Source organism: Otolemur garnettii, unplaced genomic scaffold, assembly GCF_000181295.1.
Source record: "Otolemur garnettii isolate 467f Iridium unplaced genomic scaffold, OtoGar3 scaffold00013, whole genome shotgun sequence".
NCBI classification, from domain to species: domain Eukaryota; kingdom Metazoa; phylum Chordata; class Mammalia; order Primates; family Galagidae; genus Otolemur; species Otolemur garnettii.
Window position 1 is genome coordinate 21,063,889 of NW_003852408.1, and position 25,857 is coordinate 21,089,745.

The 25,857-nt window shown below is 35.1% G+C and overlaps 1 protein-coding gene across 1 annotated transcript in view; it reads right to left on the reverse strand.

The window, feature by feature from the left end:
- Positions 1–25,857, reverse strand: part of CPS1 (carbamoyl-phosphate synthase 1) — a 115,448-nt gene that overhangs the window by 62,129 nt on the left and 27,462 nt on the right. Inside the window, exons 7-19 of the mRNA XM_023510373.1 lie at positions 24,817–24,906; positions 22,933–23,061; positions 22,261–22,367; positions 21,259–21,397; positions 20,279–20,356; positions 18,636–18,734; positions 17,619–17,714; positions 14,620–14,809; positions 13,461–13,618; positions 9,457–9,585; positions 6,621–6,765; positions 4,843–5,053; positions 3,212–3,410 (exon numbers count right to left, since the gene is read on the reverse strand). Of these exons, the coding sequence (XP_023366141.1) occupies positions 3,212–3,410; positions 4,843–5,053; positions 6,621–6,765; positions 9,457–9,585; positions 13,461–13,618; positions 14,620–14,809; positions 17,619–17,714; positions 18,636–18,734; positions 20,279–20,356; positions 21,259–21,397; positions 22,261–22,367; positions 22,933–23,061; positions 24,817–24,906 (1,770 nt within the window). The remainder of the gene's footprint in view (positions 1–3,211; positions 3,411–4,842; positions 5,054–6,620; positions 6,766–9,456; positions 9,586–13,460; positions 13,619–14,619; positions 14,810–17,618; positions 17,715–18,635; positions 18,735–20,278; positions 20,357–21,258; positions 21,398–22,260; positions 22,368–22,932; positions 23,062–24,816; positions 24,907–25,857) is intronic.

Below are 25,857 nucleotides of genomic sequence, written 5' to 3' on the forward strand. Positions count from 1 at the left end.
CTCGAACTTCAGGTATTTGGTTTTTTCCTCTCCCCTTTTTCCATGGTTTTGGTGTAATGAGTCTTTAACATTAGGTCAGTCTTTTACTACATAGGGAATTCAGCTGTATTTGCTGAGATTGATGAGGAAATCACCTGCCCTTGCTCTGGGCCATAGTCTGAAAATAAGGTATATGTGGTTGGAGCATATAGGCCCTTGCATTAGAACAGAGAGCAAATAGAAACTGAGCGTATATTAACATAAGAACAGAATTATTTCTAAATAAGTATCAGTCAGTACCTAAGACAGGCTGGCTTTTTTTTTTTTTTAATAGCTAAGCATTAATATTTATAGAACCTTGAGAAACATAACGAATACTGATAGATTAGGATTTCAAATGTAGGCAGAGACTAAATTCCCCATGACAAATTCAATGTGTCTTCCTGCAATCTTTACAGCTGATTGTACACTAATCAATTGGAAAAAGTCATGTGTTGATTTACTTTGGACAATTTACAAGTCAGAACTAAACTTAAATTGACCTTGTGGCCTACTCAGTTATTTTCATTGGATAAACATTGTCTTTGAATCTTTCCATAGATTGCCGTGCCTGTTTGGTCTCCAATTTAAAATAATAACACTCATGATGCTGCCTTCAGTAAACGTTCATGATCCTCTGACAGACTCAAATTCCCATTACTGCCAGCTTAGGATAGCTTCCTGTCAACTGCGTGACAAGATACATATTCAAAGATCACTAAAGCCAAGCAGATAACCTTTTCATACTGTTCCAAATTTAATTAGAAATAAGGGAAGATTCACAAGAGCAAGGATAAACAAAACATTAGCCCAGTTCAGACAGGCAATTTGCAAATCATAGTGGCATCTTGAGGAATTAGACAATATGCTTATAGATTGTGTAGCCTAGACATGGAAGAGAGCCAGAAATTGAATGTTTTATTTTATTTTACTTTTTAAAAAAATATTTACTTTATTAAAGTAATTTTAAACATATGTTCAAAATTTGGCCATACAATAATTAATTCTGTAAGTAACTCTCCACATATTTTTATTATTCTTAAGCGTACTCTGCATAAAAGTACAGAGAAATAATATGTGTGGCATTATATAGAAATTCATCTATTTAAGTGTTTGCTCAAAACTTGTGCTTTTGGATATTACACGTTAGTAAAGCTTATTCTCCTTGGGTGAAAATATGTTACTATTTTCCTGTGGAAGGACTACCATGATCATCTTTGACCCTATTCTACTATATTCTCACTGCAACTGTAAATAACAATACTAAATTTCAACATTTACCACAGATTAGCTCACATTATGTTTTAGTTCATTTGTTTCTATGTTCTGAACTCACCAACTGCAGACAATGTGTACAATTATCCACAACTTACTCCCTGTCTTATCCTCCCAGTCTGGCGCATAGCAAGAACTCAGGGCTATTTGCCAACTTGAGTTGGATTGAAGGTAATGTGCTAAATACTCATTGACAATGAAAATACCTCAGCTAATATAAGCCCCAAATGAAAATATCACAAAGTTTTCTCAAGTTCTTTGGCCTACAAGTTTTACATTATGAAAAAAGGGTACTTCCCATGAAATATAAACTAAATAAAATAACAGTTATTTGATGGAAACACTACCAACTTTTGTGGCATTTGAGTTCTACTTCTTTTGTGCACTGAAAATCATCATGGAAAAAAAATAAGATTTAAAACAACCACGAAGAAGGAAAAACCACTACTTGGTGTTTTATAAGTAGCTATTTTCATTTAAAAGGTCAAAAGTGTGCTATTTGCCATTACTCTAAAATCTTTCATTAATATGTTGGAAATTGAAAAATCCAAATACTGGTGACAATTCTGCCTTTGTATGTGAATATGATCAACTAGTAAAATGTCTTTATCCCCCCATGTTTATGATGGATTTAAGCTATAATTCCTAATATTCTTGACATGCATTTCTGAAATGGCTTGTGTGATTTTAGGCTATATAATACGTGTCACGGGACAAATGAAGGATGAAAAGGAAAGATATGTCATAAATAGCCTTTTGTTCTGTATTCTAGCCAGCTTAGTTATTTAGACACAGTCTAAAAGCTTCCACACTGGCCACAACAGAGATAGAGATGAGATAAACTAAAACAGACAGATGGATAAGTGATAGATGATAAAAATTGAGATTCGTACAAATTTCTGCTACTCAAAAACTCTTCTCCTACACAATATTTGTGGATAGTAATTTAAGAGCAATAATAATGATGAACTACATTAATAAACACTTTATAAGCATTAATCCGGAACCCTGCAAGGTAGATCCTATCATCTCTGCTTTGTAGGCGTGCATCTTGAGGCTTGGGGTGATTCCTGAGAGTTTCCAGCTGGTATGTGGCAATGCCATGAGTAACACCTGGGTCTATCTGATTCTAGGGCTCATGCCCTCTCCTCTACACCAAGCAGAAAGAGATAAGGGCTCAGTGGAGGGAGGGAGGAGTCAATCTCAGAGGCAGAGACCTGAATTCCTTTCTTCCCAAACAGAAGAGTACTGCATGTTTGAAGATGAAATAATCAAAAGCTAACTTTAATTTCATACAGTATAACATAGAGCATTATGAAAAACCCTCTAATGATGCGTAAAGCTTAACACTTTTTAGTATAATGAAAAAGGGGTTAGTATTCCTTCCACTGAGCTCATCTCAATTCAGAATTTTAGAGCTGGAAGGGCTCTAAGGGATCATCCTGTCCAGTCTTTTCTTGCATAGTTGTAAAAAGTGAGGTTCAAAGAGGTTAAAGGCACAGTTTCCATGAGTGGACTAAAGATGAATTCTTAACCTCAGGTCAGTAGTCTTTTGGGGACATTATATCATCTTATATATCATTTTACTTTGTTTATAAAACAAATTATAACTCAGTTATATTTATTTTAATATGTTTTCACAAATGTGTATGTATTATATGCCCACATATCTGACCTTGCCTTTTGAATAGAAAGGTTTTTTCAGTCCAGCAAAATGGCCAGGTGTTATATTCTATTCACAAATGTAATATTCTAGCAAATAGAGAGATGTTAAAGCACTAAAGAAGAAATGTAAATCCTGTATATTCTCCCATCTATAACCCAGTAGCCCAGGCAACCTTAAGATTTTCAGTGGTGTTACCAAAAAAAAAAAAAAGTGATAACAAGAAAAAAATAGAGAAATAAACCAAGCACTTACCTCTCCTACACTTTTCATAGAGCTACCAATTCGACTGGATGTTCCATGAAAACGGTCAAGATCCCAGCGGGGAATCTTGGTAACCATGTAATCCAGGCTGGGTTCAAAGCAGGCTGATGTCTTCCCTGATACAACATTCTTGATTTCCGGAAGTGGGATTCCTAAGGCAATCTTTGCAGCAATGAATGCCAATGGGTAGCTATAAAGAAGGACATAAACTTATTTTTTTTCTTTGAGCAGGAAGTATTGAAAATAATCCAAAATATAAAATGTGTTTTTAAAAAAAATTCTGGTATTATTCTACTTCATGCTTGATTCTATGTTCTTATAAATATTTAATAGCCATGTATAAAACAATATAAGTGTGATACAGGGATAGAGGTGTAAGTCACAGCAATATCCACTCTCTATGCATTGCAGGCATAGCGACAACTCCTATCTTCACCTCTTCAACCCAAAATCAAAAGCATCCTCGATAAAGAAGGTTTCAACCTCCACTTGTGTTTATCCTCCATTAAGATGAGAATCTGCAAATATTCTTTTAAGGAAAAAAAAAAAAATATATATATATATATGTGTGTGTGTGTGTGTGTGTGTACCTGAGTAGACAGTGGGGTTAAATAGCACTTGGGAATACGTAATGGTAGCAAATGTAGGCTTTGAAAGTTTGGGTCCTTGCTCTGCTTCCAAATTATCTTTAAACTTTGGGTTCCTTCCAAATTAACACTCTGGAAAATTGACTGTCTTCATTCAGAATGTCAGTTTTTGGTCATTTTATTTGAGAAAATAATTCATAGAACTACAGAATTGAACACGAGTTTTTTTAGTACAACTCCCCACCTAACAGATAAGAAAACTGACAGAAATGGTAAGTGATGTGCCCAAAACTACACAGTCAATGGAAGAACAAAATGAGAACTCAGGTCTTATGATCCTACATCGGGCAACACACCTCCCACCACTCCTTGCAGCAGCCCTGTGTGACTGCCCTTAGAAATCTTTGGAAGTAAATATTGTGTTCATGTAAATGTCATGTAATTTAACTACAAGATACCAATGTATTAATAGAAATGAAAGGTTTTAATTAATTTTCCTTCCAATTATGCTAGCCAGCAGCTGTTAAATGAACAGTAAATTTATTTATTTGTTTGCAACATTTACCTATGGAAAAATTCTACATTGTTCAGTCTTGCAGAATTTTGCTAAAATAAAAGCAATGTGTATGGAGTGTTTGGGTTGAGTGAGCTACATTTTTTTGTCAGCTATTTGCTATAGAACTATACTCCTGGAAAAGCCAGTTGAGGACTAACATTAAGGATTAATTTGCACTTTTAACAACATCTGCAAAGCACAATTAAGAAGCAGATTTTTCACAGACTGCTTTGACCACCCAGATTTTGATTAGTTTATGATTAGCCAGCAAACAAAGCCAGCTAGCAATACCATTTGCCTCAATCTGGCAGCAAGCTCATTAATAACCACGTCCTTAGGGTCCCATGAAGGATTTGGAGCTAGCATACAGAAATGGGGAATATACTTTGTAAAGGCACAGCAGTTTTCCACTAGCTGCCTGTTTTCCATTTCTGTCTGTGAAGCACCTGCAAACCCGTGGTCAATGCTTCTGGTCTTACCCCGTGGCCTTGGAAGCTAGGGCAGAGCTTCGGGAAAGCCTCGCATTCACTTCAATGATGCAGTATTCCATTGAGGTAGGGTGAAGGGCAAACTGGATGTTGCATTCACCCACAATGCCCAAGTGGCGGACCACATTGATGGAAGTACGTCTCAACATCTGGAACTCCGCATTGGAAAGTGTCTGGGCAGGGGCCACAACAACTGAATCACCTGCGTAAACAAGCAGCACTCATTATTTGGTGGCATATGTAAATCACCAACTTCATTGACTTAACCATCTACATGCACAGTACAAGACACAGAACACTCTGAAGGTGTGCTGGGAAAATGATTATTTTAAGGTAATATCTATACGTGAGATATTAAGTATTCCCCTTGATTCTTGTTTTGTCCATATTATTCTGATAATATTATATTCTAATAATATTCTGTCCATATTATTCTGACAATGCTTATAGAAACCCTGCTAAAATTTCCCGAGCTCAGTTAGCTATAAAGGATATAATCATCTGCTTATTGAATTGACATTAACTTCTTTAACCTCCCTTCTTTTCAGCTTAAATTGTCTTGCAAGTTCTTCCTTCCCTGGAATGTTATCCCCTCCTCGTCCAGACTGGCTTATCCACGTGCTTTCTGCATCTCAGACCTTCTCATTCTCACTCCTCACCACTCAGCCCTTTATACCTTCAGTCTCCATTACTTCTGCCCTCAAGCATGCTCAGGCCTCGAGAAGCCCCTCTCCCAACATTACCAGACAATCACACAGATCTTCACTCTCACTACTTTACATGCCTGAGCTTCTTGCAAGTTTGCCAATTCTGTTTATCACTCATTGCCATATAATTCCTTTCAACTGGGCTCACAGAATTAACTTTGCAATGAAATTGTCCTCTCGGACATTTAAAAAGCCAAATTTAAATCATTTATCATTCATGATCTTGCATAGCATTTAATACTACCAAAAACAAAAATCCTGCATAAAATATGTCCTGCATTGGCTTACTTGGGACTGTACTACCCCGGTTTCCCTCCTTACTCTCCATTCCTCCCTTCTGCCTTCAACACTAGTCCATTTTCTCTATCCTGCTCTATAAATCTAAATGTTTCCCAGGTTCAAAGTTTGCCTCTCCCCTTTATGTACCTACACTCCTGAATACTTTTTCTAAGCCTGCAGCTTTGTTTCCTATATAGCAATGATTTCCAATGACCTCGTCTCAACTTCATTTCTGTTCTGTTTTCCAGAACTCCATTTCCACATTCTCGACTCCCTTCATAGAATACCACCCACGCCTCAAATTTAGCATTTCTAAAACTTCGGTCATCATCTTTGCCCTCTCACCCAACTAGTTTACCTTCCTGAGAAATCTGTTTCTCTTACCTGTGCCTATTTTCTCATTTACTTGCTGACTAACACCTCTGTCCGCTTTAGGTCTTCTCAAGTTCACTTCTTACTTCACTTCTTACTTCACTTCACTTCACTTCTTACTTCACTTCTTACTAAGTCTTACAGATTTTACCACTAAATTGTTTATCTTTAACCTTTTGCTCAAGTGAAATCAGTATAATAATACCTGCCTTACTTCATAGGGTTTTTGTGTAGATCAAATAAAACGTGAGAATATTTCCAATACTGTAAAATACTATACATGTGAAAAATGTGATCACTTGTCTGTCAGCTAGAAATAACATAAGGAGAAGAACACCATAAAGGTGAGTGTGGCCATCAGAGACGTGAGCTGAAGGCATCTCTGGAATTCCTGAAGATTTCTTTGCCTACCTGTGTGAACGCCCATGGCATCAACATTTTCCATGTTGCAGACGGTGACACAGTTGTCATCAGCATCTCGGACTACTTCATATTCTATTTCTTTCCAACCTGTCACTGATTTCTCCACCAGAATCTGGTTGGTCATAGCAAAGGCCTAAAAATTGGTGACAAAAGGTATCAAAGAGTAAGAGAAGACAGTGGCCTAAACCGGGATACTTGGCAAAATGCCTGGCTTAAATCATGGTCAGCACTGAAGTCACAAAACGAATCTTCATCCTTCCCTACACTCCAGAAGGCACCATTCAGCGAGGTGCTAGGAATAGCATCCCGCAGTGAATGCGCTTGATTTGCATTATTGAGGCTTGCCATTCAAAGTGCTGATGTGACATTAAATCAAACTAATTTAGGAAAAAGAGAAAATAATTGGGCAATCAGGCAGAGGAAAATGAAATTATTTCAGCAGCTAGGCTTCTGTGAAACTGGAAAATGTGATAAGTGTGAATAAATGTGGAAAAATAAGTCTAAAGACTCCGACTCTCTCTAAAATAGCTGAGGGTGCTTTGTACAGCGACACACACAATAAAAGTTAGTTGATGTTGATGAGGAGGAGAAAGGAGATGATGATGGTTATAAACAGTTAGCCAAGATGGCATAAGAAACTTAGGAATTAGAAGACTCTTATGAATCTTATGTGACTATTATTGTGGTTAATCACTGCCTAAGTGCTTAACTACCCTGAGTCATGTATCATGTATACCTGATTAGACAGATATGAATTAGTGTAATTATCATTGCCTATTTACAGAATGTCCACAGTAGGTAGAATACTGAACCCAGAATATGAATAGGCAATCTCTGACCTTAGGACATGTAGCTCATAATCTAAGACAGAAATGTCCTTTTGTTTCATAATATATTCAATTTAGGGTAGCAGTGAAAATGAATGTAGTTTGAACTTTTTCAAATGATTAGTAGGCAGTATAATAAAATAACTCAATGTAAGTTTTTCTATAATGTGTCTCAACGCTGTTTTTTTAATCTCAGTCATCGTTAAGGGCTCTCGCACATGCAATTGAAAATTGTTCCCACGGCTGACCACGATGAGGTTTTCAAAGTGGTGAAGAAATCATGTAGCCAATGATAACAATAAATAATGATTAATTTGTCATTCCATTTGCCTGCTAGAAGAAGAAATTTAGGAAACAAAGGATACAAATTGGGGAAGCTTTTTGCATTCTAATGAAGTAGAATGGATTTGGGGGAATAAGGAAATGGAGGTCATCTTCACCTGTTCCTCAGTCTGCTTCTTTTCTTTTGAATCTCAGATTTTACATAAAAAGTTAATTTAGGGACCTGGGTGAATTAATGTAGCTTTTAATGGCATTAATTATAACCTCAGGAGAATAAGGAGATAGTTTAGGACATAAAGATAGAACTAATTATTCTCAAGGGAAAAGCTAGGTGTTTTTCAAGAAGGCAAACTATTCAAAGACCTATTGATTAGTAATTGAAAACTATCTTATTCCAAATGGGCAATTTTTTATATAAAATATTCAGTATCCAAAAGGGTTTTTTTATACAATGAAGAATATTTTAATACCAAATAAGCACACATTGCCACTATTGGTGGAAATAATGAAATTGAAAACAGATAAAACACCTAATGTGCTAGAGGAAATAAACTTTTATATCCCCATGAGTATGATTTTGCCTTAAATACATGATTTCAAAATACAGAATGGAAACAAAAAACATATATATATACATATATATGATGTTTACCTCTTTTTTGTAATTTTTCACAACTTTAGAAAAAATGAAATTCAAGCAGTTCATATGTAATTATTTAAGTATTTTTAATTGTAAGTCTATGTTCTCAATATCTTATGTCAACAATTAAAGTCTCATTTATTTCAATTCAGAAAGTAACGATAAATCTGTAAGCTATGCTTGAGCTGTTTACTAAGCACTCCCCAAAGTAGCCTCACATTGATTCTGCCAAATTTGCCTCCATGACTGCCATGTAAGCTACGTGAGATTCTTGGCTACACACATATGTATTCATTCAAAGTAATTATTGATCCTTCAGTATTTCCAGGCACTGGTTTATTCCATAGAAGTAGAATGTGGACAAAAGTCTATTTTCCTGGAAGACATTTTCTGTATTAATCTCTAATTCACTTTTTGGAGAATATCTTAATTATCTCAAGATTTTTCCTTTAATACTCAAGAAAAGAAGTACTTAGTACTATGTTAAAGTGATTTGATAAGAAATAAATTAAAACACTTAAATATCAACTTTTGTTTTTGTTGTGTGTGTAGTAGTTAACAAAGTTCACTCATTTTTATACTGAGAGGTTTATATTGCATATACTGAACTTGGGAGAAAGCCAAGCCACGCAAAGTGCTTTATTTCACTTACTGAATATGGTCCATTTCACATTATTTTTTTAAAAAATGAAAAATAGGATATCATATTCTATTTTTCCTTAGCCGATAAAATATATTTTAGCTTTTAAATATTTTAAAGTAGATTTTGAAACAGAGGAAGATGGAGTTGTATTAAGTTCATGTCATTGAAGTCTGTAGATTATACAATGTAAGAACTTTTAAGTAAAATACTTTATCTAGAACCACGTGGCTTGTCACTGCATCCCAGCACAAACAGTGGCACTGCGCTTCCCTCTCAAAAGTGCTGTCTTTTGGACAATACACTTAGAAAACATCATGGGGATTTAGTCAATGGTGAGAAGGTGTATTCTCATTATATAACTTTCTCCAGTTGAAAGGGTATATGAAGTCAGTTTTTTGGGTCTATAAGAATATTGTCTATGAAAATGCATACCTTTGTGCCAAGGTCTATTAAGGTCTCCCTGTTGGGACAGATGCCTGAGCCTAACCCGCCCAGGGCATAGGCAGAACGGATCATCACTGGGTACCCAATGGTGTCTGCCGCCTTCAATGCATCCTCCATCTGTCAACAAGAATGCTAAATTTTAAAAGCTGACCACAGTAGCAGAAAAGAGAGTCTGGCAATTCAGGTAAATCAATTTATTCTAGAAGGGCATAGGTATAAAAAATGTTCAAGTATTCCCTCATCTCTTTCTGCAAAATAAGTACTGTTATATAAATTTATATGAAATTCTAGGAGCGATATGTATACACCCAGAAGGAGTTTTAAAGATATACTTTTGGGGAAAATTTTACCTTCTCCAATAAAAACAGAACCATACCCAAAGCAGAAATAGTCATTATTCATTTGAAAATGAGAGCTATATTGAATTATCAAATTTTAAAATTCATTTTAAAAGTCCATCTCTTAATGAAACAAGTAGAAGCTGCTGAAATTAATTTGGTATTACCACAATAAGCCATTAGGAACCCTATATATAGAAGAAAATTCTCCTTTTTCAATCTTAGTCAGAGAAAAGTCCCAGAAGCTAGGAATTTTTTTTTTTTAACTTACAGAATACAACATATGGTGACTATATTTTTCTGTCATGGAATATTATTACACTACCATTGGGAATGTAATTACACCTTTCCCATATGCCTGTTTCTCATCCTGAGGAAGCAAGGACATAATTAAATCTGGCAATGGAAGAATAAAGGTATGGCAGGAGCTTCCCACAATGTTCAGCAGAGCTATCCTGGGATTATTCTTGATTGACAGCTTGGTAACACAGTATGTACTTGGTCGCATCCTCTTCTGAAACATGCATAACCCAATTTTAGTTGTCCCACCAGTACTTGCCTATCCCTAATGATTTGCCTATTTCTACAATGAAGAAGTTGCATTTAAAACTGCCTCTAGCACCCCCACTTCACCAATTACATATATGCCTGAAAACAACAATGAAGTTAGAGGGAGGGGGACAGAGAAAAATTACTAAATAGAAAACTCCAGTGATTGCCCCTTTACACAAACAGCAAATTCAACAACCATCTACACAAGGAATCACCTTCTGAAGAATCAAAAAGCAGGTGAGCAATCATAGTACCTGATTTTAAAGTTATGTCAAGAGAAGAGGTGCCAGGGAGGGCAGAAAAGTCTTGCATTGCCTATACAACACCTCCCCAAGGCCCTACTAGTGCCACCTACCTGGGCCCAATGAAGAGAGAATCTGTGTAAGTGGGGAAAAAAGAGTGAAGTAATTGTGGGATAGTACATTGCAATTCAGGGCAGCCCTGTCACAAGTGAACACAGCACAGGGCAGAAATCTGCTAGTGCTCACAGAGGGAGCATTTAGACTAGCCCAACCTGAGAGAAGTCCTCTGCCCTGATACGTGAGTTCCTGCTAGCTCCCCCACCAGCCAAAAAAAAGAAAACAGTGGGGAACTTGGGAAGAGAGATGTTAATGAACAATAAGAAATCATCTAAAGGTATGTAATTCACTAGTTACAGTAAGTCCCTCAAATATAGAATATTCTATTGCTGTAATTATTGTGTACAGACTCATTATATCTTGAGTGGGAAGACTAAAACACAAACCTATCAAAAATACTGATAATAATTTTTTGAGAGAGCTAATGTAAAAACATATAGATGGAAAGAACAAAAAGTCAAAAAGCAATGGCGGGTGGAATTGACGTCTTGAACTTCTGTTAGATTTATCTTTGCTTATTTGTTTGTAAACAGAGTTGTAATATGTTGATTATAAAATGGTTTTTGCAAGCCTCACAATAATCTCAAATCAGAAAACAAACACCAAAGAAGAATGATATTAAAACACACCACCAGAAAAAATCCCTTTTAACAAAAAAAAAAAGACAGGAAGGAAGGAAGATTGAAAGAAAGAAACACAAACAACCAGAAATCAAATAACAACATGGCAGTGAAAAGTACTTACCTACCAATAACAACATTGAATGTGAATGGATTAAACTCTCCAATTCAAAGAGAGCAGTGAAATGCATCAAAAGAAAAATAAAGTTCCAACTATATGTCATCTACAAGAAACACACTTCACATATTAAGATACACATAGACTAAAAATGAAAGGAAGGAAAGAGATATTTCATGAAAGGGAAACCAAAATAAAGCAAAAGTAGTTATATTTCCATTAGATAAAACAGATTCCAAGACAAAAACTATAAAAAGAGGTAAAGAAATTTCATTATGTAATGATAAAAAGGTCAATTCAGTAAGAGGACAAAAAATTCTCAATATGTATACACCTGACACGAGGGCACCCAGGTAAAAGCAAATATTATCAGAGCTAAAAAAAAGAAATATACCCCAATAGAGTAGTCATTGGAGACCTCAACATTCCACTCTCAGTATTAGACAGATCGTCCAGACAGAAAATCAAGAAAGAAACATCAGACTTAATCCACACTACCAACCAAATGGACCTATTAGCTCTTTACAGAACATTTCATCCAACAGCTAAAGAATGCACATCAGAATGCACTTCTCCTCAGCTCATGGATCATTCTCAAGGATAAATTGTTAGGCCACAAACAAGTCTTAACATTTTTTTAAATTGAAATCAAATCAAGTATTTTCTCTGACTACAGTGGAATAAAAATAGAGTTCAAAAAAAAAAAAAAAACTAGAGTTCAGTAACAAAAAGAACATTGAAAAATATACACACACAGTACCTCTGCTCCTGAATGACAATGGGGTCAATGAAGGGACCAAGAAAAATATTAAAAATTTTCTCCAAACAAATAAAAGTGAAGACACATGTCAAAACCTATTGTATAAAACAAAAGCAGTAAGAGGAAAGCTTATAGTAATAAGTGCCTACATCAAAAAAATAGAAAAATTTCAAATAAACAACCTAATAATGTATCTCAGAGAACGAGGAATAAAAGAGCAAGACAAAACCTAAAATTACTAAAAGAAAATAAATAATAAAGATCAGAGCAGAAATAAAGGAGATTGAAACAAAAAAATCAATGAAGTGAAAAACTGGTTTTTTGAAAAGATAAAATTGACAAGACTTTTGGCTAAGAAAAAAAGAGAGAATACTCAAAAATATAGTTAGATAGAATAAACAATATCTGATAGCACAACAAAGTGATTATAATCAACAGTAAGGTGGGGTATATTTAAAAGAACTAAAAAGAGTATAACTCAAATGTTCCTAACAGAAAAAAATGATAGAGACCTGAAGTGATGGATAACTCAAATACCCTGATGTGATTGAATCTATATCGTATTCCTGTATCTAAACATCACCTACATCCCATAAATAGAAATTATCCTATACCCATAAAAATTTAAAATTAAAAAATGAATAAAAGTCAGGGGCAATAGCAGATGTACAGCAAGCTGACTTTTCCTAGTGATTAGAAATAGCCTATTGACAGGCATTTGGTTGATATGGTTGAAAGTAAATAACAAAAAGCAAAGCTATCTGTTCACGTTAAATGTCTAAGCCACAGGTTTCACACTCATGAATGTTACTGACTGGAACCTTTTATTCTAAAATGTTTATTCCATTTCAAAATTGTTTTAAATCCAATCTTACTTGTGGGGCATTCACAAACACAAAAGTGTGGGTGATTCCAGGAAGAATATAAGAATGAGTACAGTTCTTTCTGGTTTCCATTCAAAAGATCTGAAGACCACTGGTACTTAAACCATGGATAAACCATTTCAACCGCTTATGTTTCGCTTTTGTAAGAAAAAAATTGATACCTCTCATTAGCTTTTCAGTATTGAATGTGACAATTCATTTACAATGTCTCTGAAATAATGTGAAATGTCTCTAACACATTTCTGGAATAAAATGTATGCAATTATAACAATTTAAGAATTATTATTAGCCATGACAAATCATTCTCCCCATAACCCAAGACAAATAATGCCCTGGTTTCTCCAGATCAAAGGATTCTTACCGTTTCCACTGCAAAACTTGGAGCAATCTTTTCATTAATCTCATTTAGTTTGTCTGAGAACAGCTGCCTATCTTCTGTGGCCATAATGGATTCAACTGAAGTTCCCAGGACTTTCACCCCATACTCCTTGAGCACACCTCTCTTGAACAGTTCCACTCCTACAGCAGAACCAAATATAACTAGTTTTTAAAACCTCAAATTTTGCATCTTCTTTTACAGTATCTGAATACAATTATTTTTTAAACTTAAAATTAAATCCAGGAAGCCACCATAGTCCACAATAGAATTGCACTTAAGGAAAAAAATTAAAATTAAAATTCTAGAGACAATCTAACAAAATGCTACTGATGCTACTATCCCTTATATCATCACCTCCGCAAATCATGTTTACTATTCTTATTCATAAAAATTATAGTATTACTTTGAGCCTTGAAGTGTTAGTACATTTCTTTTCCTTCTAAAATCCATGCCTAGAATGAAATTCTATTCTTTAAGTAATCTCAAAGATATGGGCATCTATCTGGGTTTAAAAATAATAATCAAAATTGTTTGTGTTTTCATTGTGTTGCCATCAAAACTTTGGCTGAGTCTTTTATATTTGAAATACAAATTATGTAAAACTAGATAAAGAGATCTGCATTCATATCTAAATCCAAATATTTGAAGCATTAAAAGAGAACAGAGAAGTAGACTTCGTAAATGCTTGAAGGAATGGTAGAGAAAATGATCTCTGTTATCATGAAAATATGTGTAAAAGGTTAAAAATGCTATAGGGCTGATCTATAAGAGCACGTAATCAAAGTTTGCTCTTTTTTTTTTTTTGCAATCAGTGCTAATTTCCATTTTTTCATTTATAATAGTTTTTAGGACTTCCATGGAAACAGAGAAAGCAATATCCCAGGGAAGAGGAGGGAAACCCAAGAAACCTATTTGCTCTGGAGCATTAAATCAAAAGGTTTCTTTATCTCTCTGCTGTTTGTCAAATAAACTAGCAATATTCATCATCTGACATTTTTTAGGTGGCTATCTGTTACCTGCTTCTTCACACTTTGAAGGAAAGGTTTTATGAACACACAGGGCACAATTTTTAGATGGGTTCAAATAAAATATCTTACACAGATGCAGGGATCAAAACTCTACAACTAAACTTAGAACTCACCGCAGTTCAGAGCTGTCTGGCCCCCCATGCCTAGAATTAACCCATCTGGCCGTTCTGCCTTGATAACCTCTGTGACGAACTGGGGGGTGATGGGAAGAAAGTAGACAGTGTCTGCCTGCTTTAAGCCCACCTCATTGGTCTGGACTGAGGCAATGTTTGGGTTCATCAGGACAGTTTTCACATTTTCTTCCTGAAAGAAACAAAAGGATCCAGTATCTGAATGCATGGTCGAAAGACAAGAATGGCCGCTCTCCAGTGAAGGTTACTGAAGCTTTTAGATTATTCTATGAGCCATAGAGATCATTAATAGTAATAGAGAATGAACGTTAAGAGCCAGCATTTGTCAAAGGAAGGAAGAAATTCTTGGAAACAAAACTATACAAAAAGAACTGGCTGCCTCCTAAGGTCCACCATGAATTTCTTGCCACTGGAGATGTCAAGTTAAGATGAACCAATCCTATAGAATTTGCTTAGAAGTCCACCCGTGCTACTGATCAGCATTAAAAGAGGGAAATACTCCAAAATTTTTTAAATGAGTAAATATAACTGAAGCAAGAGGCAACATGAAAGCTGCTTCTACTTTTATCATTTATCAGAGAACAATATTGAGTGTACATTTAAAATGCAGGCTCATGTGGTCCTTTTGGGCTGGTTGCACCAAGAACCTTCTTTTGATTTCCTGTTTTCATGCCTGCCATACTGGTTTTAATAAAGAACATTATACAGCTGTTTCTACAATTATATTTGTAAAAACCTATATGGCAAAAAAATTTTAAATATATGCATGCACCCATGAATGTTATGTATGAATAATATAATTGTATTCAGAGCCCTATCTCATACCTTCTATCTGGAGAGATCTAAAAAACAATTCTTCATATAGGTTACCAGGTTACTAAGAATAACTGTCCTATAAACCAGAGTAAGGGTGACATTTAGCAAAATACTTTTATAAAATATGGCCAGATGGCTTTTATTATTTGATAGATTAGCATGTCAATTTTAAGTTCTTCTAAAAAATCAACAACATATTCAGATGAAAGTCTAGAAATTATCCTTGAAAGCCTATACATCCTTGAGGGGAGGATCTGAAAAAAAAATTAAATCTTTTTCATGTTACCTTAAATTAAAATAGAGCTTTAATGTTTGTAATGTATCTTTTTATCAATTTATTTGATTTTAATGCCAAGACCAGGAAAGAAATTTCCACCTTTTAGACAAAGAAATTGAGATTCAGTAAGGTTAAATGCTTGCTAAAGGTCATATAGCTGATAAGTGGCAATATTAGGACTCCAATCGAGGTGTTATGACTCAAGTCCCAGACCCTTTCCCCAATATGAGTCATTGCTCAAGATTTTAAGAGTCTTATATTAATGAAATGTTAGAAAGATACATATAGATAAGTAAATGCATTTAGAATGTGGGTTGGAATTTAAATAATTGAGTCCAAACTAAGAGAACATCATCAGCAGAAGTTATAGAAAGTATTACTTCTAAAGTACCAACAAACTTAAATATATTTAAGTACTTTCTGAACGTTATGCAATGAACAATAATTTTTTTATATGTTAGAGTATACAGGAAAGGATCTGATACGTGCCTGTAATAAGTGTCCCTTTACTTAAAATCATAAATAATTTCAAACCATTCTAATCAATTTTGCATCATTTTTCTCTTTTTTATAATACATGTATCAATTTTATATTTTTAGTCTACATATTTGTCTCCATTAACTTCTTTTAAAATATGATCTAATAATTCCTATTCTTTAGGTCAAAAATGTATAACTTTACCCAATGGATGGAAACTCCCAAATAGAGTAAAAATTGTATACTAGTTAAATGCATTCTAAACCCTGAACACAGTTAGATTATGTTCTAAATACGATAAGCCACTATACATCTTCCAATTATCTGTTGATGAGAAGTTGAATCATAATACAATTGTGAAAGGCAAAGCATCATTTTGTAAATACATTCACCCGGGCATGCATGGAGGAGATTATTAAAAAATAAAAATGAATGGGAAGAAGAGTAAGGTCATTGGGACTGTGTTCCACCTCTTTTTAATAGACATCCGTCAGGTGAAAATCTTTGAATATAGAAAAATGAAAATAAGAAAAAAAAAGAAAACTTTTGGTCAACTTCTCCACATTTGCCATCCCAATCTCCAGCTGCCTTCCTGCATTGCACTCTCCTCCCTAGGTCTCTAGTCACACTGCAAAGCCTGAGGCCAGATTGCCAAGAGTTCTCATTGCCTCTGATTGGCACCAGGGTGGCACCGTACAGGGAAATAAAGACACCAAAGACAGAGAGGCTGAGTGAGCTCTTCAAGAGAAATTCCTTACATACAATGGAATTTTTCTAAAGGTTTATTTTACTGAAATAAGGGTTGAAAGATCTTGAGAGGGTTTGAGGGAACAGGAAGGATGCCCTTCCCAATTTGGTTGTCAAATTTTCTTTTTCACTTGAAAATTCAGCCAAACCATATTGTGTTCCAAGTTGCTGACAGGGAATTGGGTCCCCCGGGGAAAGTTAATAACTTCTAAAGCTTGAATGAAATCCATTGTTGCCCTTACTCCCCCACCTGGAGCTTTCCATTTCAACCGCAGAGATGCCCAAAGCTACCCGTAGTGCATTAAGGTACTCTAAAGCACCCACGACTCCATCTTCCACATAAAAGACAAGATATTTGAAAACTCACTGCCTCAAAAGCAGTAAGCAGCATCAATTAATGTTTATATGTTTTCAGTATTAGTAGGCAATAACTTAAATAATTTTGGAGACCCATCTAACCTCCCTAATAAGCAAGCGTGAGTATTTGAGAAAGCTGAAAACCATGTTCGTGATCGAGCTTTCTTTAATATGTGTAAGGAATAGTTAAAGGGAATAATTACAGTGACTTTGAAGAGAGGTAGTGTCATAAATCTAAATTATAAAATACTAATTAGACTCATTAAAGGAAGTATATTAATTTTAGCAAAGATCATATTCTCTCACCTTCATGGCTTTTACAGCTTGAGATCCGGAGTAATCAAATTCACCTGCCTGACCAATGGACAGACCTCCTGATCCGAGAATAAGGACTTTAGAAACCTGTAATCAATAGGAAAAAAGACATTGCTTTTGTTACTAAAGTGGTGAACAGAAGGTATTTTCAAGAGTGGAGAAGAAACTACATTGTCTGAGTTTGGTGATTTAAGATACAATGTTTTGAAAAATACATAACATATAAGGGAGAAGAGTGACAATTTAAACATCTCTAATTTCAGTGCAATTTCCACAGTTTATGAAGTTTTTTAAACTTTTAAAAAATGTTGTAAAATGTTTATATTTTATTTAAACCTATATAAATAACTAAAAAATCTACATATTCTTATATATGTGTAAAATATGCATCTATGTATATTTGCATGTATATTTTTAAATACATATATATATCCTCTAAATTCTATATAATAATGGGATTTGTGTGTGTAATTTAACCATAAAAGAAATGGGTAGAAACCTCATCACATTAACATACACAAATGAATAAAGATTGAAATCATATGCTATATTAATATTTATCCATTTGCTTTCTGGAGGTTAAATAATATTGTTCCATTCATGATGCTGATTAATACTTACTCAAATTGAATCAAAAAGTATTCTATCACTTATAAAGATTTTGTAGTCTGAACTATATATCAAGCTTATGTAGGGCTATGAGTTTGGGGGAAATGGGAAATACCAAGATGTCAACTAAACTCTATTCTGTATTAAGTTATGTTATTGTAAACATTCCAGAAGAAGTAAACATTAAAAGATATTATTTTAAATCAAAATATCAAAATTCCAATGAACATCATCAAGAAAATATATATATATAAATTATTAGTTGCAAAGTAACAGTGGATTACAATGTTACTAGTCATCTTACATACATTTACAATTTCTTTTACTTTATAAAAATTCATCACGTGATAGAGAAAATCCAAAATTCATTAAACCAAAAACAAGCCCATATGTACTGACCTCAACTCGAGATGCAACGAGGGCTGGCTTTGGTAGAACCGATGTAATGGTGGTACCTTTTCCCTTCTTTATCAGCGAGAAAAAGGAATCAAACAGGTACTAGAAAAAAAGATGACCAACTAGTCAGAAGCTTCAAAACTCATAAGGATGCAGATAAAATACAGGAGGCCCAGTTAAATTTGAACTTCAGATAAGCAACAAATATTTTAATATAGGTTTTTTGATGGAAAGTTTTTGCTTTTTTGCCAATAACTAAATATTTACTACTATGAGAACCAGATCAAATAAACACTTCTAACTATTCACTTGAAGTCCTATTAAAAAGTTTTTAACAATAAAAATTTCAGACGCCTTCTAAGAATGTCCAGTTTTCAGCTCCTTAATTGTGTATCATTTTCTTCCAGTAAAGCAAATCTAATTGGACAAAAAAAAATACAAGTTGTACCACTTATGCATCCTAGAATTATAAATACTGCATTTCTACTAGCTCTAAAGAAATCTCTAAAGATTATTCTTAAATTTTACAAAGAATTTACTCTCTGTCACTTCACTAGACAGGACAAATTTCAACAAAGGATATTCATTCTGCAAATATTTGGCAGGAGGAAAAAAACATTGAATTACATGACAAGTGAATGTTACCACATATCTTATTACAGTGTTCCTAATCTGAAGTACTAATATATGCCGATTTAAATTTAAAAAGTACTTAGCATGTATATGATGGTACACATAACTAAATTTTATTTGTGAGTTTCAGCGTGAGTTTCAAGGTTATACTGACTTTGGCTATTAAAAACCACTATCTCCTAATACTGTTAAAACAGGAACGAAATGCGAATACCTAAAAATGCAATTCAGGGATGAGAGAGCAAAGCATACAGAAGGAAAGCTCTCATTCTCCTCCTCATTTTACCAAAATTTCCTTCCTGAAAATATCTTCCAACAAGGTAGATTTACTACCAGGGACCCCTCGTGTGCAAGGGGAGGAATCACACCAGACTCACTGGTGGCTTTCTGGGTGCCACCAGGAGCTCTTGTGCTTGAACATTGAATGGAGAACTCACACAAAAAAAGTAAAAATGCTTAGATTAAACCCAAAACTCCTCTAAGCATTTCTTATGGCTCTTTCCTTAAGCCATCTGAATCCGAGGCGTGTGCACGCATGCCCTCTCTCCTCCCCACACCCCTACCCCTCTTTCTCCTGCTGCTGTTTATTTTCCCTTAGTGGCTACACAATCAGTTGCCATAGGGATTTCTGTGAAGTCACAGATGGGGGATTAAAATTTCATTTCAGTTATGAGAAGGAGAGGGAGCAAGAGGGAATTCATTTGCATATTACAACAATTGTAAATTTCAGAACTAAATATATTAGAATGATAATGGGTTTAAATAAAAATAGCATCACTTCTGGTTTCCTAAGAGCTTTCCCACTTTAAATTTTAAAAAAAGATTAAAAAAATTTCCTCTGTGATATTTATGGGGAAATTTTAATACAAAATATGTATTACCAAAGCACTTTTCTTGAGAATATTGTATATACCAAGATCATCTGGGGTGATTATTTTGGTTTCTTGAATTTTCACATAAACACATTTCTAATTATTCTTATGTCTATAAAAGGCCTCTTCTTTCTGACGTACCTCAGTGTCCGTCGGCCCTGGGCTGACCTCTGGGTGGAACTGCACAGCAAAGAAGGGTTTGCTCTCATGCATAATCCCCTAAAGGAATAAGAAACAGGAAGAAATTCCTTCTGTAACAATGAATATCAAGTGTGGCTATGTATAATTCAGTGGACAATAAAATTCAAAGAAAAAACTGAGTTAAATCCTTAATAAAATTTCTAAAACTAGAATAATAGTACCATTCACATGATTGGAGAGCTTAAGGATGTACATAGCTAACTATGTTGGTAAGAAAAGAAAATGGGCCAATGAAACTCAACCAAATATGGTTTCCTTAAATAACAACAGATTTGGTCTATAACCTTTGGGACCCTCTGGGCTCTGGTCAGTATGAACTCAAATCCTCATATTATCTTCAACTTTTAAATTACTAATCCAAGGGTCTTTCTAAGGATTACTCTAGTCCCAAGCAAGTCCCAGAGTTCTACCTAGATTGGGCAAAACAAATTTGGACCACTGGCCCACTGACAGCGAATATTTAACAGAATTGTTGATTAAAGACTCAACGAGTGGATCTTAAAGGCTTAACTGATGAGAAATGAAGACAGAGAGAAATGACTTTTTAAAAGCAGAGGTCTATGGGACATAATGTGTAATCATTCCTGAACGTTCCCTCCCAAAATTGTCCCACATAAACAAGAGAAAAGTAATTTGTATCACAGTGTATTAAAAGCCCTGGATGACTATAATTGACAATAATTTATTGTATGTTTCAAAAATGGCTAGGAAAGAAGATTTGAAACGTTCCTAATACAAAGAAATGATAAATGTTTGAGATGATGGATATCTTAAATACCCTGATCTGATCATTATATATTTCATGCATGCATCAAAATATCATATGCACCCCACAAGTATGGACAATTATTAAGTATCAATTTAGCAAAATGTCCTGCACCTCTTATCACCAACTGAACTAGTTTGTTGACAACACTTACCTCATTGGTTTGATCATTGACATTCATGAAAAGTGGTTTCCAGCCAGCAGGGAGGGCACTGTCCAGAGCATAGCCATGATTCTGAGAAGTAATGAAGGCCTGTCTATTTGTGATATTCAAAACAGGCTGGTTCTGGCCTCTGGAGAGAAAAAGGAGAAGAATAGGGTAAAGGAAAAGTGAAGAGAAGAACATAGATGCATTAGTTTGTAAAGTAGTGAACAAGAAATGCCTATCAAAATTGAAAAGTTTAAATTGCTTAGTGAAAATCACTCTGTAAGAAAAGTCACAGATTGTTAATCCCAATAATTTTAGCAACAAAAATCAATTCAAGAAGCTCTGTTGTATATTAAATATCAGGTCTATGAAATGTCTCTAGTCAGTTTTAGCAAAGGAGGCATGGCGCTTCTAACAAAAAGAGTTGCTCACTAGCTTAACAGAAACAGACAAATATAAGCAACTTACTTTAGTGGGACCTAAAATAATTTTAAAGTAATTTTAAAGTCAGAGAAAACTTATTGAGATATAGTAAAGAGATGACTGCTCAGACCCGAATCATTCCGAAATATACTTTATGTAGAAGGTGGGCCATGGAACAAAGCATGATTAGTAAATAAATTCACATCGTTTGAGATTAAAAAAAAAAGTGAAAATAAGAGGATCTGAAGATTTCTCAGTTCTTAAGTCACACGAGCTTTTTTAAATGTTTCAATGATCTGAAATCAAGCTTAAAATCAGAACAGTTTGCCTTGGAATACCATTTGATTGAGTATTATAACCTCAGTTCAAGCTAAGGAAAGGAAAATAACTTTAAACTACAGCAAAGTTACTGTTAGAGAAGGCTGCCTGTCAAAAATACAATAAAGGTGGTATCCGGTAGTAGAACAACCGTGAACCACTTAAGAGAGTGGTTATCCGTTCATTCTGAAGAAATGGCAGGTAAATTCTCTAAGTCTACTGTGTTGAGTTACTAAATTACTGTAAACAAAAGCATAACTGCCTCACCTGTTGGCCATGGGCATCTTGTAGGATTTGGCACCAGCAGCTAATCCTGTTACTAAATTTCCTGTACTGATTCCAAACAATGGCTCCTTGCGATCACTCTCCAAAATCTAAACCAAGGAGAAAATTTTATAAACAAATAGTACACTTCCAGGAAATGTTGCCTCTGAAAGGGTAAAAATGATGAGTCTTTCTTTTTCTCTTAATTAACAAGGTAAAAAGAAGAGCATTAAAATTAAATGAATTAAAACAAAATATAAATAAGAACATAATTGACAAATTTGTAACATTAGAATTCAATAAGATGTAACATTCAGACTAAATACGAAATCTAATGTAATATTTCCTTAAAGATTTAAAAGTCTACAGGCCCCAAAGTCATGATGAGAAACACAAGTTGTTATTTCACAATCGTAAGGAAAGATCCAGTTGGACATTGGACTTAGTCTATTAACTCAAGGATGCAAGCCCAAGGTTTGCCTAAAGAAAATCTCTGTGGCCCCTGGTGTTCTCTCCTCCTTGGTCTCCGTATAGAACACATGTATTCATGTTTCCTCAAAGGTCCCAAATATAAGTAATGACAAATACCCGAACAAAGGGAATGTTTTATAGTCCTTTCAGATTTCAGAGCAGAATTCCTCCCACCTCTCACACAGATACACAGGTTCATCGCACCTTTTTGACATTCTGAATTAGTGGCTGTGCAAGAGCTGGATTCCCGGGTCCTCCAGCGATCACAAGCCCATCATACTCCATCTTGGTGAAATCGTGATTCCAGGGGACTAAATGCACTTCAGCTCCTCTCTGGAAAAGAAATACAAGAAGGACAAATTAATCACATTTGCCTTTGCCAAAGTGTAATTTTACTGGGCTTTCTCTTGACTAACCAACCAACCTTAAAGGAAAGAAAACTATAACGTATAATTCAAATAAATAAAGAATGCTGAGCAAACATTGTTCAGGTAACTCATTGTAATTTATGGGATGTAAATGAAGCAAGTGGTCAATAGAAAGTGAAGAAGAAAAACACTATTCACATTTTGATGAAGAAAAACTAAATAATAGGGTAGCGCCTGTGGCTCAAAGGAGTAGGGCGCTAGCCCCATATACCAGAGGTGGCAGGTTCAAACCTGGCCCCAGACAAAAACTGCAAAAAAAAAAAAACCTAGATAATATTCTCTCCTGTACTTCAGGACAAGTTTCAAGGTCCATCACTGGCCTTGTACTTAACTTCACTAGCTATGGGACAGAGAGTTGCAAAAAAAAAAAAGACAAATTCATCTTCTACATAATTGATATTAGTCCACTTTTCCACGTTATCAGTTTTGCCTTTTCTTGGCTAATAAAATTTATCAGGCTCCTTTCTTGGGTTTTCTCGTGTTACCTATAATACCATATGAGAACTTTTCTATATAAAAGTATATATGAAGTTTATCTTTGAGAGTTTCCCTAGAAGCACTTCCTGAAACAAAGACTTGAGAGTAAAAAAGCTTATTTGGAAGGTATTTCCAAGAAATATTAATGGAATATCATGAGCGACCCCAACAAAGTATTCTTTATGGTATTCTATATGGTAGCACTGTGGAAAAGTGGAACTTAAGCCCTCTGACGAACTCTGATGGCCCATGTGGAATATTTACCTTAGAGGTAATATCTCTGTGGGCAACGGAGCTAAGATATTTACACTTACTCTTTCTGGTCTTTGATTTGAGGTTACTCCAGTGATCATTAATTCTATGGCATTTACTGTCTACCAGGAGGTTCTTACCAACCAAAGAAAGACTTTATGCAAAGAGACCTTATGCTCGCAATTGGAAGGTGGGCAGCCTGAATTGCAGTGGTAAAACAGGCCGCCCACAGCAAACTTTTGTTAATAAAATAGGCAAGAAAAAATATTAAAATAGACAAGAATTCGATATAGTGATTTCAGTATTGCTAATAGTTTTGGACAAAGAGATTAAATAAAGAATCCCCCTACACAAGCTAATTTGGTGTTATGCAAATGCATGTGTGTGAGAGAGAGAGAAAGAAGGAAAGACAGAGAGAGACTGGGAAAGGAGAGATCCTAACAAAATAATATTCAAGAAGACATTGTTAAATTTAAATGTTTAAATTCTCCTTAAGGCTTTTTAAGGTTTAATTTTCATTGATTGCCTAAGAGTTGACATAAAGCACTGTGAAATTTTGTCCTACACCGGGGCATGACTCCTGTAAACGTGTGGTACATAACACATATAGAATCTATCAGACTGACTCTAGCTTTTTGGTCATCCCTAAACTCCAAAGAAAGTGAATGTGGCAAAGCTCAGAGTGTTACTCAGTATGTGATGAGAAGAGTTGTCATCTTCATTCGTGTTCAAGTGGCCCTTGAGGGTTTTATTTAAACATAGCAGTCTATATCTCTAATTTGAACAGGGATAAGTGTGCTGTTTTGTAGATAAAAAGAAACAAGGAGAGTGTGACCCCCTGACAGTCTGAGAGAAGGCACAAGCTATCTCTGTGACAGAGGAAATTGGCTGAAGACTAACAGTCAATGTTACGAACCCTCAAAGCGCTTACCTTTACCAGGAGGCGGATTACGTTGTTTTTTATCCCACAGTCTACAGCCACCACTTTCGTAGGGTTCCCTTTGCCGTACACCTTGACATCCTGCCATTTGAGAGAACAGAGAATGAGAGGGAAGCCCAGCTACATGCACCAGACCAACACCATAAACACACACGGGGAGGCTTTGCACAGAGATTGGTAACGGACTGATTATTAACTACCAAGGAGTGACTAACACTTAAAATTCAATTTTTGAGACAGACCCACAAGGGCCACAGACTGTATCTTTTTTATGAAAAAAAATCTTGCTGTTTTATATAAACTGTTGACTACAGCAATAACAATGATCCCTAAGAAATTGTTTGCTTCACAGTTAACAACCCTCTTTCCCAAGTTTTGCCTCATTAACAACCAGTAGTGATGGAATTTTCAAGTATTATTGCCTGATTCAGCACTAGACAGATGTGGTAATACATCATGCTTTAAATACCACTTGATCCTCAACTTGCAGTAAAGATTGGAGGGGGTAAAGCTGAATTACTGTACATTAGGCTTATGAAATGGGCCCTAATGGATAGAATCAGTATGAGAGTCACAGGAATTGCTAAGAAGGCATAGACCACTCGTCTCTTTAGGTTGCTGTGCAATTGTTTTCACTTAAATGGTAGATTTCATAAATGGATCCCAGAGCGTATCATAATCATTATCCACATCTGAAGCACTGCTTGGAGGCAGATCCATTTTCACAGGCACTTACCCAAGAAGCAGTTCACCAAATTTATAAAAGGAGAATTAATAGAAATGGAGAGAGAGAGCCTGGAAGGCTGGACGCCCACACCGTTCCTGCTTTCAGAGTTAGCTGGCACCTTCTGAACTTAGGATGGTTTCACAGTTTGCCAAAGATTTTAGATGAAAGGTGAGATCTGAATATTCAAAAAACATTTTACTTTAACTGAAACCTCTACCTCTCCAAAAAGTCTACATAGAATGTAAAATCAAAATACTTAGACTGTACTTGAGGGAAAAAATATAGAAAATATATCCTTTTTTTTT